Source organism: Bombus terrestris, chromosome 5 (genome assembly GCF_910591885.1).
Source record: "Bombus terrestris chromosome 5, iyBomTerr1.2, whole genome shotgun sequence".
Lineage (NCBI taxonomy): Eukaryota > Metazoa > Arthropoda > Insecta > Hymenoptera > Apidae > Bombus > Bombus terrestris.
Window position 1 is genome coordinate 9037668 of NC_063273.1, and position 14828 is coordinate 9052495.

The 14828-nt window shown below is 28.6% G+C and overlaps 3 protein-coding genes across 5 annotated transcripts; 2 read left to right on the forward strand and 1 right to left on the reverse strand.

Annotated features, from left to right (window-relative positions):
- Window positions 1-99: 99 nt before the first annotated feature.
- On the forward strand, window positions 100-1571 carry LOC100644601 (replication termination factor 2). Its single transcript, XM_003395378.4, has 3 exons — window positions 100-403; window positions 577-960; window positions 1033-1571. Exons 1-3 carry the CDS (start codon window positions 335-337, stop codon window positions 1432-1434), a joined length of 855 nt encoding a protein of 284 aa, XP_003395426.1. The 5' UTR covers window positions 100-334; the 3' UTR covers window positions 1435-1571.
- A 377-nt stretch (window positions 1572-1948) lies between these two features.
- On the reverse strand, window positions 1949-7150 carry LOC100643281 (membrane-bound transcription factor site-1 protease). The gene is made up of 14 exons (XM_003395368.4): window positions 6936-7150; window positions 6089-6627; window positions 5862-5993; window positions 5567-5776; window positions 5307-5491; window positions 4942-5233; window positions 4689-4840; window positions 4307-4587; window positions 4117-4228; window positions 3780-4038; window positions 3419-3693; window positions 3032-3321; window positions 2674-2950; window positions 1949-2598 (listed from the first exon to the last, which is right to left on the reverse strand). The coding sequence occupies exons 2-14, from the start codon at window positions 6611-6613 to the stop codon at window positions 2232-2234; spliced, it is 3357 nt and encodes a 1118-aa protein (XP_003395416.4). The 5' UTR covers window positions 6614-6627; window positions 6936-7150; the 3' UTR covers window positions 1949-2231.
- Window positions 7151-7329: 179 nt separating this feature from the next.
- LOC100644250 (DNA ligase 4) lies at window positions 7330-14672 on the forward strand. Of its 3 annotated transcripts, XM_003395375.3 has the most exons (12): window positions 7336-7468; window positions 11105-11282; window positions 11365-11522; window positions 11605-11861; window positions 11946-12260; window positions 12373-12679; window positions 12754-12883; window positions 12954-13208; window positions 13264-13449; window positions 13523-13849; window positions 13938-14180; window positions 14256-14672. In XM_003395375.3, the coding sequence occupies exons 2-12, from the start codon at window positions 11112-11114 to the stop codon at window positions 14598-14600; spliced, it is 2694 nt and encodes an 897-aa protein (XP_003395423.1). In that variant the 5' UTR covers window positions 7336-7468; window positions 11105-11111; the 3' UTR covers window positions 14601-14672. The 3 variants fall into 3 exon arrangements, with proteins under 3 accessions (XP_012163851.1, XP_012163852.1, XP_003395423.1); XM_012308461.2 differs by lacking the exons at window positions 11105-11282; window positions 11365-11522; window positions 11605-11861; ... (6 more) ...; window positions 13938-14180; window positions 14256-14672 and adding exons at window positions 7948-8326; window positions 8394-8597; window positions 8681-10524; window positions 10635-10966 and having other exon boundaries at window positions 7330-7468; XM_012308462.2 differs by lacking the exons at window positions 11105-11282; window positions 11365-11522; window positions 11605-11861; ... (6 more) ...; window positions 13938-14180; window positions 14256-14672 and adding exons at window positions 7900-8326; window positions 8394-8597; window positions 8681-10524; window positions 10635-10966 and having other exon boundaries at window positions 7332-7468.
- Window positions 14673-14828: the final 156 nt, after the last annotated feature.

Sequence of the window (14828 nt, forward strand, 5' to 3'; positions counted from 1 at the left end):
GCACACTCCTATGTTTTTGGTTGGATGTGAGAAATGTGCATATGCACAGCGAGAGGTCTCATTTCCTACTTTACACCTATTCATTAGTACTTATCTCTGGTTGAGATACCGTAAACTATATACCGTATCCAGTGTTATATATTAGTACTTTTTAGTAATAACTTATATTGCACTAGAGAGGTAATTTTCTCTCTGGTTACACCTTACACCGTGCTTTTGACATTGTGACAAAGAGAAAATTGTTGGTTGCCGTATAGTCCATAACAGCATTTGACACAGATCTGCTTAGGATTAAAGATCGTAATCGTATTTTTGATTTAGCCTACGATTTATCATGGGTTGCGATGGTGGAACTATTCCTCGCAGAGATGAACTCGTAAGAGTTAAAAAGAAACCAGAGCAGGTAATTTTCTACGTAATACTATCTATGTAATAAGGTTTATTATATATCATCCATTTAAAAAAGAATGAAATATATAAAACATCATCAATTTTAGTTTACAAAAATTAATTCCTTATCATACTGTGTATTTAACTGAAATAAAATTATATATAATTATTTATAATCAATTGCAGAAAGATAAGGAAGCAGAGTTAGCATTTAAATGGAGACACTGTACAATTAAACAATTACCATTACAGTCACCAGTTGTTGGTTGTGCTTTAGGTCGTCTTTATAGTAAAGAGTCTGTATTAGAAGGCCTCCTTGATCGAAATACTCTTCCAGAATCAGCACAACATATTAAAACTTTGAAAGATGTAAAGAATTTAAATTTAACATCTAATCCAGCATTTGAGGGTAACAAAGCAAAAAAGGGAGATTGTTATATTGATGAAAGAAAGAGTCCATATATTTGTCCACTTATTGGGCTAGAAATGAATGGAAAGTATAAATTCTGCTTTTTATGGTCATGTGGCTGCGTAATGAGTGAAAGAGCCCTTAAGGAAGTCAGAAGTAAGGTAGGCAGTTTTATTATAAGTATAAAAGTTAAAAGAAACATATTGAGATTTTTATGTTATAATGTATTTCAGATATGTCATCAATGTCAACAGCCTTTTAATGAAACAGATATTGTTATTATAAATGCAGAAGGTGATGATCTTAAATTAATGGAAGAAAATATGACCCAACGAAAAACAGCTCAGAAAAAATCTAAAAAACAGAAACATAATGAAGATAATCAAACGCAAGATGTTAGACAAGAGGAAGTACCAAAGAAAAAAATGAGGAAAGAGGATAAAAATGGTACTGTGAAGGTCAATAGTAATAGGACTGAAGCTGAAGATCCAGCATATAAAAAAGTTAAAGATAATTACAGTGTTGCTAAAGATCCCAAAGCATCAGAAGTATTCAAAAGTATTTTTACGACTCATAAATCTGCAGCAGAACAAGATAGGGCACATTGGGTCACATATAATCCATTTTATAATTAAAATATAATTTTAATGTGAATGTTCTAAAAGTAATTAATATTATGTTTATATAAAAAATACTTAAAATTCATTGCAAACACATTGTAAACATTAAAATCATTTCTGTGTCATTAATTAAATAGCTTTATATATAAAAACAGTTTTATTTATGGAATTTTTGTAGCCTATATTACAAAGTAGCAACATTTGTAAGCTAATAATATTATATTATTACTTGTTTGTAACAAAAATGGATGATGATGTCATTATACAAAATCTAATAATTATTATAACCACAAATTACTAATAAGTTGATAATACATTTTGTATATATATATATATATATATTTGTTAATCTAAAGTAAACGAGTGTTCTATTAATTAAAATATTAAAGTATTTGAAAAAATATAAACATATAAAATATTGTCAATATTGAATCTAAAATGATGTTTTTATAATTTATCGTGCAAATTTATATTTACTTTATTTCATGCATTTTACTAATATATTTTAATGTATGTATATTTTTATATGTAAAGTGTTTGTATTTTCCTTATTTTTATTTTTCACTTATATGCTTAATAAACGAAATAATAGGGTAATCTTTCATTCTATACCTGTATATCAACAGAAACTTGCGCTATACAAAATTAATCAACAACACATAAAATTTATCAAAATAATTTATGTAACTTTTAGATTTATGTTGAGTACTATATATTTAAAGGCACATAATATAGTTTGTTATATTTTTAAGCGTTTACCACAGATAATTGAACATTATCTTGCATTAGTTGAAGGTATGTCAAATACACAGTCACATTTGAGGCACTCTGCGTAGAGAAATTGTTTGAATAACTCTGCGTAATCTACCGACTGTTCGTTTTCTTCGAGAATGCCTTTTTGTTATTAAGCAATTCCATCGATTTAATAAGTAAAAAAAAATACTTGCTACAATTATTATTCCTCCCATGTAACTCCACTTACTTGTAAGTATTATATCATTATCTTGATCATTTTGTTTTAATTCATCAATATTATTTCGATCTGCGTGATGTAATGTAGGAATATTTGCACCTCCAACACGTCTTCTAAGCCATAATGGACTTGAATCTTGTAAAACTGGATTTACAGCAACTATTGTGTCCCCAACAGACAATAGTTTTTGAGGCTTATAAAGATTTCTGAAATAAAATTAAAGTCATACTGTAATGTACTTATTTATCGAATGAAATTTAATAACATTTATAATAACTTACAAAGGGACAGATTCGTTTAAAGGTTTTGGAATAGCAGGAGTAATAGTAGGACAAGATGGAAGTGGTCTAATATGACCAGCATTAGTATTTTCAGGCAGTAATACTTTACTATGACGTTTCAAATAACTTCCTTCCATACGTTGCGGTAATTCATTACTGTCTAAAATACTAGATTTCTCAAGAACTTTTGCCTTAGTTTGACTTTCGTCTGTAAAAACAGTTGCGATGTGTCCCGTTGTTGTATATTCCAGTATAGCATCAAGCATCCAAAAACAAGCTAAAAAATAACATTTAGTTTTAATTGAAGAATAAAAAATAATATAATTACTAAGTTAAAGATTTCATGAAAGAAACGTACGTTTTTGTAAATGGCTGTCATCGATACAATTTGAATCCCCATATACTACAATTCTACCTGATACAATTTTTGCTTGGTCTTTCATATTATTTTTTTCCACATTTTCTTTCCCCACTATCTCGTTGTTACTGTAATTGTCATTATACAGTTCTTTCATATTTACATAACCGTTGGTTTGAAAAAGTCCGAGAATTGGCACTGGGATTGTAGACCTTGATTCTGATTCAAGCAAAAGTTCCTGCCCTTGGTCCTGTAATTCTGCATAAAGAATAACTCCGTCCTTTGGAAATCTTGATAAATGTAAAAAACATATTTTATCTCATTATTAAAGTCAATATATATATAATAATTTAAACAGTTAGCTATAATATTTATTATATCACATACCGAGTGATTGTAGTACCAGAAGCAAAAGTAACAGGTGGATGTTGACCAAGAGTAAATTGACCATTGCGTACTTGGTCACCAAATGCAATTCCCCAGTTAGGATATAGTAAATCATTCAAGGCTGGCACATTTGCACCTCCTGTATCTGGTATCCACCATTGCCGAGTATTTTCATCATAAAATTTCACTTTCCTCATAACAGTGACATTATACCAATCTGCAAATATGACTACAGAAAGACCTTCTTCTTCTACATCTTTCCTTAATTTAGCTACCTGAAACATAGTTTTTTGTAAATTTTAAATTAATTAAACATTACCAGAAAATGTTATTGAACATTATATAACACATATAATATTACCTCTTCAGGAAAAAACTCTTCTTCACTATCGACAATGAGTAAGGTACCATAATTTTTGGCATTAAAACAAGTGAATGGAGCACCAAGTACCTCTAAATAATAACCAGCATTACGTAAATGCTGATACATATCTTTAAAGTTAGTATGAATATGGTCACCATTCCAATCAAGTGGGTCATTTTTCACACGCAAATCATCTCGCGGGAAGTATCCGGGAGGATAACGCAGATTGTGAAATTGATCCCATAGGATACGTTTACTATTAAGGAAATGTTATTCAATTTTAGTTGTATAGCAAAATTCTATACTATAACCAAAACTTCTTTCTTATACTTACTGATGGGGAGGTGTAGGAATAACTTTTGCTTTTAAGGGTAATTCTATTTTAGATTGTCTTACTTTTTCTTCTCCATCACTCGGCGGTGACTCAATTGTAACTGATATATGACCTATTTATAGAATTAAATTCTAACATAATAATATTATAGAGTATTATTTAATATATTAGAAATAGAAGTAATTTCAACCTTGTGCTATGCCTTGCCAACCACGAGCTGATGGTGGAACTGTTATAGCAACTGCTAACCATCCAGACCATGGCCAAAGAACATCACTATGAGTTACTGATACATCGATTCGCTCACCATTACCATTGCCGGTATACGGATGCCATACAAGCTCTGTTACATGGCCAGATACTCCCAAGCCATTTATTATAGTTATATTTACAATTGTAGGCATACCAGTATGATATACAGCTTGTGTACAGTATGGCCACATATACTGACATTCAGTTAAGTCTATATAACTAATAATGTGCATTATAGTTTATGTATCATATTATACACCATTTTATAGATCATAATTAATATTAAAATAATGAACTGTATAATATAAGAAAGTAATTACCTCGGGCTTAGTGTAGCGATAGGTGTATACGAACGTAGAAAATGAAATGCTCGTAAAAGATCTAGCTTTCCAGCACCTTGTTCAAACATTCCAACTCCCGATAAACGACGTGCAGAAGTAAGTAATGCTTGTTTCATACTTGCTGGAGTAATCTAAAATAATTAAAATAATAATTTTGTTATTAAACATTTATCTATATTTATTTATAGAAGAGATAAATGTACAAGAAGATAAGGATTTGATATATAATTACTCTTTGTTTAACAGATCCATCTGCTTGTACAAACCCACTGGCTAAAAGTGCTACAGCTCCAGCTACAACAGGACTAGCAACAGAAGTTCCAGATAAGGTTCTACAACCTGCTTGTAATGCAGAACCTCGTACTCCTGATCCATATGTAACTAAATCAGGTTTTACTCTCCCATATCCTGATGGTAACTCCCATGTAGTCATACCACGTGACGAAAATCTTGCTATTTGATCCTCCCAGTTGATTCCACCAACTCCAATGACATCCATCTGATCCGCAGGATTATTTAAGGTGCTATATTAAATAAGATTCCATTTATTAGTGTAATATAAAATTAAGAGAAATAAATATAGAGAAAATTCCTTACCCATATAAAGGTCCATCATTACCAATAGCAGAAACCATAATTACACCATTTGCTGTTAATTCCCATACTTTATCAACGAATGGATGGTCCATAAAATCTGGTCCTCCAATACTAAGATTCAGTACAGTAACTTTTGTAAGAATAGCATAATTGAATGCATCTAAAAACCACGATGTGTATGATACCTGTGAAAAGCAAGGATGTTCTGATGTTTTAAGTTAAGTGAAAAGTAGATATACTGAATATAATGATAAACATACCTGAGTATTAGTAAAGACACGAAATATGTGAAGTTCAGCATCAGGTGCAAAACCAAGACAATCTATACAAGATGATGCAATAACTCCAGCTACAAATGTTCCATGACCTAAACCATCTTCTAGTGTTTTTTCATTTGTCCAATTTGAACGTTCTTTAATTTTTTTAAAATGTGGGTGACTAGCTGCTAGTCCAGTATCAAATATTGCTACCTAATAATAATTATTATGTATATAATAAATATTATTTCAATTTATTTAATTTCTTAAGACCTATATCCCAAACGAAATTACCCACCTTGACTCCATTTCCAGTAACACCCATACTCCATAAAGCATCAGCTTGAAGTATACTTGTAATTTGTCTTGGTATAGCTCTTAATAATCTACGTGATGTGTGACGATTGGTTGATTGCCAAAACTGATTGTTCTAAAATTCAATATAAGTCACGATAAATAAAATTATTATTGATTATTATCTTGATTATACAAATTAAAATTAAAATGTCTAATATAAAAACTCACATAATTGTTAATTTTTCTTTTGAAATTTTTATATTCTAGAAAATCTGCATCCTCTGATGCGTTGACAAACTTTAAACTTCTTTGTACAAGTCTTTGAGGAGTTACTCTTCTAATAAGAGGATGATCAGTCAAAGCATTAAGACCATTATGTTTATCTGTTTCTTCTAAGAGAACAACATCAAAATCACTTGGATAATTGTTAGCCAAGTTGTCACGAAATAAAATTTTCCACTTATGAATACCAGATGAATTCAATGCAGCTTTTATGTAATTTTCACGTGTATGTGGTTTATAATAGCCTTTAAATGCAACAATGTATTCATTTTCAACAATTCTGCTAGTAAAATGGACTTTTACTTGTTCAGGGCTATTGCCATGGTATGGTAATTTAGATACATTATTAAGTTCAGAATTTACAGAATTGTTTTTTTCTAATAAACAATTTACTTGATTATGGGATGATCGAATCACAATATTAAGTAGTAATAATAAAGAGACATATAGCCAACATGTATGTGGCTTCATACTATTAATATCAGCTGAAAAATACATAAGAAAATTAATATCATATATTACATATAATTGTTAAATAAGGAAATAAATATTCAAAATATAGAATCATTCACTTATGATATAATATAATATAATTTAGAATAAATTATTTTAAAATGACATTGTAAAACACAACAAAAGAAACCTTCTTTTTAAATTTTAATAATAAACTACTACATTTCTATTTATATTTGAACGTTAAAATAAAAAAAATTAAAATAACTTGTAATTAATTCTGTTTATATAAATGTGATTAAGATTACAATTCATGCATATTGTACTTTGTAAAACTTACATGTAGTAGAGAGACATAATTTATTAAATTGTATTTTCTCTGCCCATGCTTTTTTTCAACGTTTCGAGCAATAATAAGATAATATAATAATTTCTTATTTAATGTTTAAGAAATCTAAAAATGACATATACAGATGTTTTTTTATTGTTAAAAACCTTGTTTTGATGTCATAACCTCAACATTCTTAAAATAAAAATCCACTTCAAATGAAATATCAAAGTATTTACAACATACATTTTCGTTTAATGTTTTTACGTCCCTTACTTCTCTATATTACAACTCGTATACTCTATTATATATAAATTGTGCCAATAAACAACGGACAAACAAATCATAATGTAGTTTACTATCGTATTGTTTACAGAACTTCACATCGTAAAGTGATGATGTCAATATCAAAAGTATAAGTTGTTATCTTGTAGACGCAGAAATAAAAATATAATAATTGTATGTTTAAGACAAATGTATATTTATAAAGTTATATCTGTGCCAAGAATCTAATATTAATCACTCTACTAGAACTTTAATAAGAGGTAAACAATTTATGTGGTAACTTAACCTTTTATATACATTTATTTCTCATAAATATTTAATTTACAATATAAGTACACGAATGTTAATGTGTATAAATTATTGATAATATTGTATAAAAAGTGTTTTAATGATATGGTATAGATGTAATATGCGTATTGTATGACATTTATGTTTCACGCGACTAACATGCATTGTAAATGTAAATATTCGTATATTTATAATCTCTTAATACGTATATAAAATCAGTACCATGCAATAAAAATTTTTAATGTATTTTTATTGTATAGCAATAATATTTATTAAGAAATAATATATTTTTTATTATTCATATCATATATCACATATTATGTGTGATAATTGTATTATCTCTATTTAATGTGTAAATCTTTAAACTTAAAGATACATGAGTTTAGTCTTATATTTATTTTAGTGTTCTGTGGTATGACTGAAAAGTGAATAATTTGATAATAACATTTAGTGCATATAGATACAGATCAAAAGCTCAAGGATAAAAATATGGCGTTCGATGAAAAAAGTGCAATAGCTCCTGTGATTATAGAAGAATTAGATGAAAATGCCTTAAATAACATGAATGTTGATATGACAGAATTTATTGAAGCACAAGCTTTAGAAATAGAAGATGTGCCACAAAATGTTATATCAGATGTTTATTCGAGACAAAGTACTTCTGCTATGGATATTACCACAGAAGAAGAAGGTCATGATTTATTAATAACTGCAGATGAAGAGGATCAATTAACAAAGCAGTTTTTAAATGGAGAGTTGACATTCTCTGAATATTCTTCTAGAATGGATCAAGATGTAGATTTAGAAACTGCAGAATTGGATTTTTCTAGGTAGCAGCCTAATATGGATCTGTGTATTCTTATAAAATTCCTAGTAAACAAACTTTCTTGTTTTTAGAAATGATTTTGAGAATGAAGAAGTAGAAACAAATAAAACAATTCAGTCTAAAACGTCAAAACCACAAAGTGGAGGACAAATACGTCATAAACGAAAAAAAAGGACACTCCCACCTGTTCTGCAAGGTCTTATGGGCGAAGCAAATTTAAGATATGCTAGAGGAGATACAGAATTAGCTGCTCAGATATGTATGGAAATAATTAGGCAGGTGTATTTTTTCAAATGATAATGTGTCATTCCTAAATAATAATAAATAAAGCAATATAAATTCTTTAATGTTTCAATAGACAAGTACCAAGTGCTCCAGAACCATTTCACACATTAGCAATGATATATGAAACAGATCAGCCAGAAAAGTCATTACAGTTTGCTTTGATAGCAGCGCATCTTAGTCCAAAAGATGCAGATCAATGGGTGAGGTTGGCTAATATGTCTCTTGAAGGCGGAGACATAAAACAAGCTATAACATGTTATAATAAAGCAATTCAGGCAAACCCAAAAGATGTAACTTTATATGAAACAAGAGCTCAACTTTTAGATCGTAATGGAGATAAAAGAGCTTATTTAAAAGGATTTTTGAAGTTAGTTCATCAATTAGAACCTGAAGATGGTCAAAACATAATTAAGTATGCTAAAATGTTAGCTAAACGATACATGGAAGAGAACAATAATGAACAAGCACTAGAAGCAATGGAAAATATTTTTTCAAAATGTCCTAGTTTCATTACTCTAGAAGAAGTTAATATCATGACTGAAATACTAATAGCATTAAAAAAGTTTAAAAGAAGTTTAAATATTTTAACCACATACACCAGCATTTGGGTAAAATATAAATCCATTGATGGTACTCAAGACTCTGATTTAATAATAAAAGGATTTGGAAATGAGAAAAAAGAAGAATTAGAAGATAGCAATATATGTGAAATAGAATCTTGTGGAGTGCCAGATAATGTTGTCGTTGACTTGAAGGCAAAATTTCTTGTAATACTTATTGAATTGAATCAGATGAAATTAGCTGAGAATTTTTTACCCAACTTTTATTTAAATGAAAATCCAGAAATTTCTGGTGATCTCTTTTTAGATATAGCTGAAGCTTTGATGGGTAAAAAAGAATTTAAACACGCTTTAATGCTATTAGAACCATTAGTAAATAGTAATAATTATAGTTTAGCTGCAGTATGGTTACGACATGCGGAATGTTGGGTTGGTTGCAAAGACTTAAAAAAAGCAATAAAATCATATGAAGTTGTTAGACAATTATCATCTCAACATTTAGGTGCAAGAACAGCATTAGCTAAGCTGTATAAATTAAAAGGTCAATATAACAAAGCAATAGAAGTTCTTAATCAAGATCCAGAGTCAGATACTTTAGATCCACAAGTAATATATCAAAGGACATTACTCCTTTTTAAAGTAAAAAAGTATGATGAATATTTTCAATCTGGTATGCTACTTTTCTCTAGACATTGCGCAAACATAAGAAACAAAGCTGAATTAAATACATTAACTAGAGCATATGTAGTACGACAACGTTTGGAAACGTTGCAACTTCATCGACTATCCCGTGGCGAAAAACTTGAAGAAGAAAATGCACCATCATTTCTAAATAATACGGAATTAAGTGAGAAGAAAGAATTTCTCTTACTTTTGCAAATGTGTAAACTGGCTTGTACATTAAAAAAGTATGGATTACTACAAAGAATCTGTTCTAGTGCTTTAACATCTAAAAGATTTGAGAAAAGGAATTCTCATATCATGTTTTTGTGCTTACTTTCTTGTATTTATAACAATGATTCTTATCATGGATATAATATTGTACGACAATTAATACGCGTTTGTCAGGAACCAAATTCTTGGAATTTATTAAATATTATTGTGCAAAAAGCAGAAGATTGTAGACACAATAGATTTATCATGCGGCTCCTTGGAAGAGAAGATGTGTTTTCATACTTGCATATAATGCATGCAAACAACTGTCTTATTTCGGGAACATATAAATATGCTCTTAATGATTATATTTCTCTTTTCAAAGTAGTACCCAGTGCCTTATTGGCATTACTTATTGGTGTAACTTTATTACAAATGGCATGTCAGAAATTTTCTGCTAAAAAGAATCAACTTGTAAGTCAAGGTAATTACAGCTGAAAAATAAATTAGAGATTGTAACTTATTTAATATCTTGTTTTAGGAAATATATTCATAAAAAAAAAACATTTGAATATTTGTTATTTTCTATTCCAGCTATTGCTTTCTTGAAGAAATATTCTCAACTCCGCACTGAAGATGGTGAACAAGAAACATACTACAATATGGGTCGTGCATTTCATCAAATTGGTTTATTACCAGCAGCTGTACAATTTTATAAATTAGTACTTGATAAGGACCCTGGAGATTTAGTTAAAAAGAATTCATATCTTTTAGATTTAAGAAAAGAAGCTGCCTTTAATCTACATCTTATTTATTTACAGTCTGAAAACTATTTATTAGCAAGAATGTATCTTGAAAATTATATTACGATTTAATTTAAGAAAGTTATTTACAATATATTATTATTACTGTATATGATTTATAAACTTATATTATGTTGTAAATAAAGATGTAAATCTTTTTTATAGAAATTAAATGATTTTTATAAATAAACTATCTCATCTCTTAAATTACATTGATTTTACCTTTCAAATAATTAATGAGTTCTATTCTTTTTTATACAGGAGTAAAATGAATGGAACATTAGCTAGTAAAATTGAATTTGTGGAATTGTGCGATATATTCGAGAAAATCTTTGATACTAAGAAATCACAAATATCTAGGAAAGCTGATATTTTGGAGCAGTTCTTTGAGAAATGTCGTAATATGGGTCGTGAATTAAAAACTGAGTATCCAGATATGGTAAAATTTTGAATTTTTAAATTAAAGTTATTAATGATTATATGTATTAAAATCATAATATTTCAATAAAATTCTTTTACAGGATGTTTCACTCTTTCCTATATTAAGATTAATCTTACCAGATCTTGAACGAGAACGTGAGGCATATAATTTAAAAGAAAAGTCTCTTGCCAATCTTTATATTCGTATATTTTGTTTCGGGAAAAACAGTAAGGATGCAATTAAACTTAAACAGTACAAGTAAGATTATTAATATTTATCTTTTCCTAGTATTAATAGTGTGCTATAATCATAAATCTTAAAAGGAACTAAAATGTTTTAGAACTCCAACTGCAAAAAATATTATACGTCGCGATTTTGCGGATAGAGCTTATTCGGTTTTGAAAAATCGTTTTCAATATGAAGGTCCTCATATCACAATAGAACAAATCAATTTTATTCTCGATAATTTATCGTTAAAAAGAAATGAAACGTTCAAAGATTTATTAAGGAAATCAAACGCATTAGAATTTAAATGGATAACACGAATTATTCTAAAAAGTTTGAATCTTGGTATTGGAACGAAAAAGATATTGCAAGGTTTATTTTTTGTATATTACTTTAAAAATATATAAAAAAATATATTTAGAACAATATTATTTAACAGTGATATGTTTTTTTTAGTTTTTCATCCAGATGCAAATTCATTGTTTAATGTATCATCTAATTTGCGACAAATTTGTGACACATTATATGATCCTCAATTGAGATATCATCATGATATTCAAGTTTTTTCTCATTTTAAGCCTATGTTATTAGAAGAATGTCAAATTGAGAATGTAAAGAAACTTTTTAATGGAGGAAAAGAATACTTTGTGCAATGCAAATATGATGGCGAGCGATCTCAAATACATATGAAAGATGGCAAATATAAGTATTTTACAAGACAAGGATATGATATTACAAATAAGCCTGGTTTTGGGGAAACTACTTCTGCAGGTACATATGTGTTGCAATTCGATTAGAATATATTATATATAAATTAAACTAAATAGATATTTTTGTAAAGATGATATGATCTCTATGATGGTATCAAAATTATACATTTCAGGTTTTATGAGCGGTGTATTTGGTCGATTATTAAATCCTCAAGTAAAATCAGTCATTTTAGATGGTGAATTAATGGGTTGGCATAAAGAAAGGAAATTGTTAGGCTCAAAGGGAATGAACTATGATGTTAAGAAACTCTCAAAAGATAGTCCTTATCAACAATGTTTTGTTGCATTTGATATCATTATGCATAATGATATTTTACTTAATAACGAACCTTATGAAAAAAGACTTGAAATTTTAAAAGATGTATTTAAAGAGGAAGAAGGTTGCCTTTTATTATGTAAATCTACTAGAGTTTCTAAAAGGTAATTGGTTATGATCGACAGCTTAAGAAAAAAGAAATTTTTACATGTAAATTTATAGAATTTCTGCTTTTAAGCGAGAAATTATGTGAAATATTCAATGAAAGTATTAGGAATAAAGAAGAAGGAATTGTAGTAAAAAAATGTGATAGTAAATATAAACCAAATGTACGAAATGGTACTGATTGTTATAAAATAAAAGCTGAGGTAATATTCTGTATAATATTTGCTTATATTGTTATAATTTTTTTTGTTACTATAAATAATAATCTTTTAGTATTCTGGAGATTTGGTACACGATATAGATTTAATTATTCTCGGTGGTTATTACAATAAAAAATTTATGGGTTTAGTAAATAGCTTTTTAATGGGCGTAGCTTCTTCTACAAAAACTCCTGGTGAAAATCCTACAAAATTTTTATCTGTAGTATCAGTCAGCAGTGGTCTTTCTATGAATACATTGAAAGAACTCGGAAAAATGTTTAAAGATAAGTGGCAAACAGAACGACCTGAAAATGTTATACCTCCCAAGGTGAGTTGACGGAAGTAAATATTCGTTATATTTTAGTATCATTTTAATATGGTAGGTTGAGCCAAATGTGTGGATTCGTCCTGAGGATTCCATCATTTTGACCATAAAAGCATCGGAAATGATATGTAGTAATAATTATCCAACCGGATACAGTTTACGATTTCCTAGAGTTACAAGTGTTAGAGAGGATAAACCGTGGTATGACGTTTGTACAACTGATAACTTGAAATTATTAATTAAGGTACATAATTGAATGATTTATTATATGTTATATCATTACAATATAAATAACAAATATTTTTGTTATTTTTAAGGATACGCAACCAATTCAGAAATTAACAAAACGAGAAATATCTTATGAAGATATAGAAGAAGCACATGAAAGTAAAGTACAAGAAGAAAGTAAGACAAAGAAACAACGTTTAATAAAATATGAAGAGAAATCAATGAAACCAAACATTTATGACAATCCACCGGTTTATCTTACCCGACTTTTTGATGATAAAGAAATTTGCGTGATAAATGGCGTCGATGAGTTACCTAAAGAACAGATTGAAGAAATTCTTGTGCAACACAGAGCAAATGTTGTACAAAACCCTTTAAAAGAAAATTACTGTACTATTGTTGGTAACGTTAAAACGGTAAATGTGCTATTTACTATCAGCTTTGGATCTTAATTTAACAATTAATATTGTTCGAATAGTCGACATATCGAATAAAATTCTTTAGGTAAGAGCAAGTTGCATCATACAAAGTAAAAAGTATGATGTGGTAACATTGGATTGGTTTAGACGGGTTACCAAAAAAGAAAATTGGTCGTCATTACAAGACTTTTTACCATGGGATTTGATATGTAGTCGTGAATCAACGAAACAACGATTAGCACAATATTATGATGATTATTATGATCACTATACTATAGATGCTGACGAAGAGAGTTTATTACGTTCGTTCAAAAAAGTCGAAGATACGGTATGACGTTCATTTACTTATTTTACTAAATCAAATTTCTATAGGTAATTCAAATTTTATATAAAATTATTTTAGGAGCAAAATGTTAAATTTGATTATACAGAAATGAAAAAAATAGATCAAGAATTATTTGATAGTGAAGTGTCACCTTATTCTCTATTTCGTGGTATCGTGGGATATTTTTATGACCCATCAGATTTATCAAAATTTGAATTTCGTTTTATGGGTGGTACTATTAGAGAAACTATTGACGATTCTGTGACAAATATTTTTATCAATAATAATTCCACCGGTACTGAACTGCAAAATTTAATTGAGAATAAATCCCAGGCATCGTTAACAATTATTAAAAGCGAATGGATCGGAGAGTGCTTTAAACAAAATACAATTATTCCTTATTCTGTATACCTGGTCCAATAAATATTGATAGATTAAATGATTTTTAAATATATATATATCTATGTAAATAAAATCAATTCATTCAAAAATTAATTTATACATTGCATTATATAATTCTATTCTTTTCATCGAAATTAAAGCGACGAATAAGAGTGAAAATATAATTTTAGAATAGAGTCTTTTTAACAAAGAATATCTAACGTACAAGCGTTACGCGTATATTTGTAACATGAACACCGAAAATATATA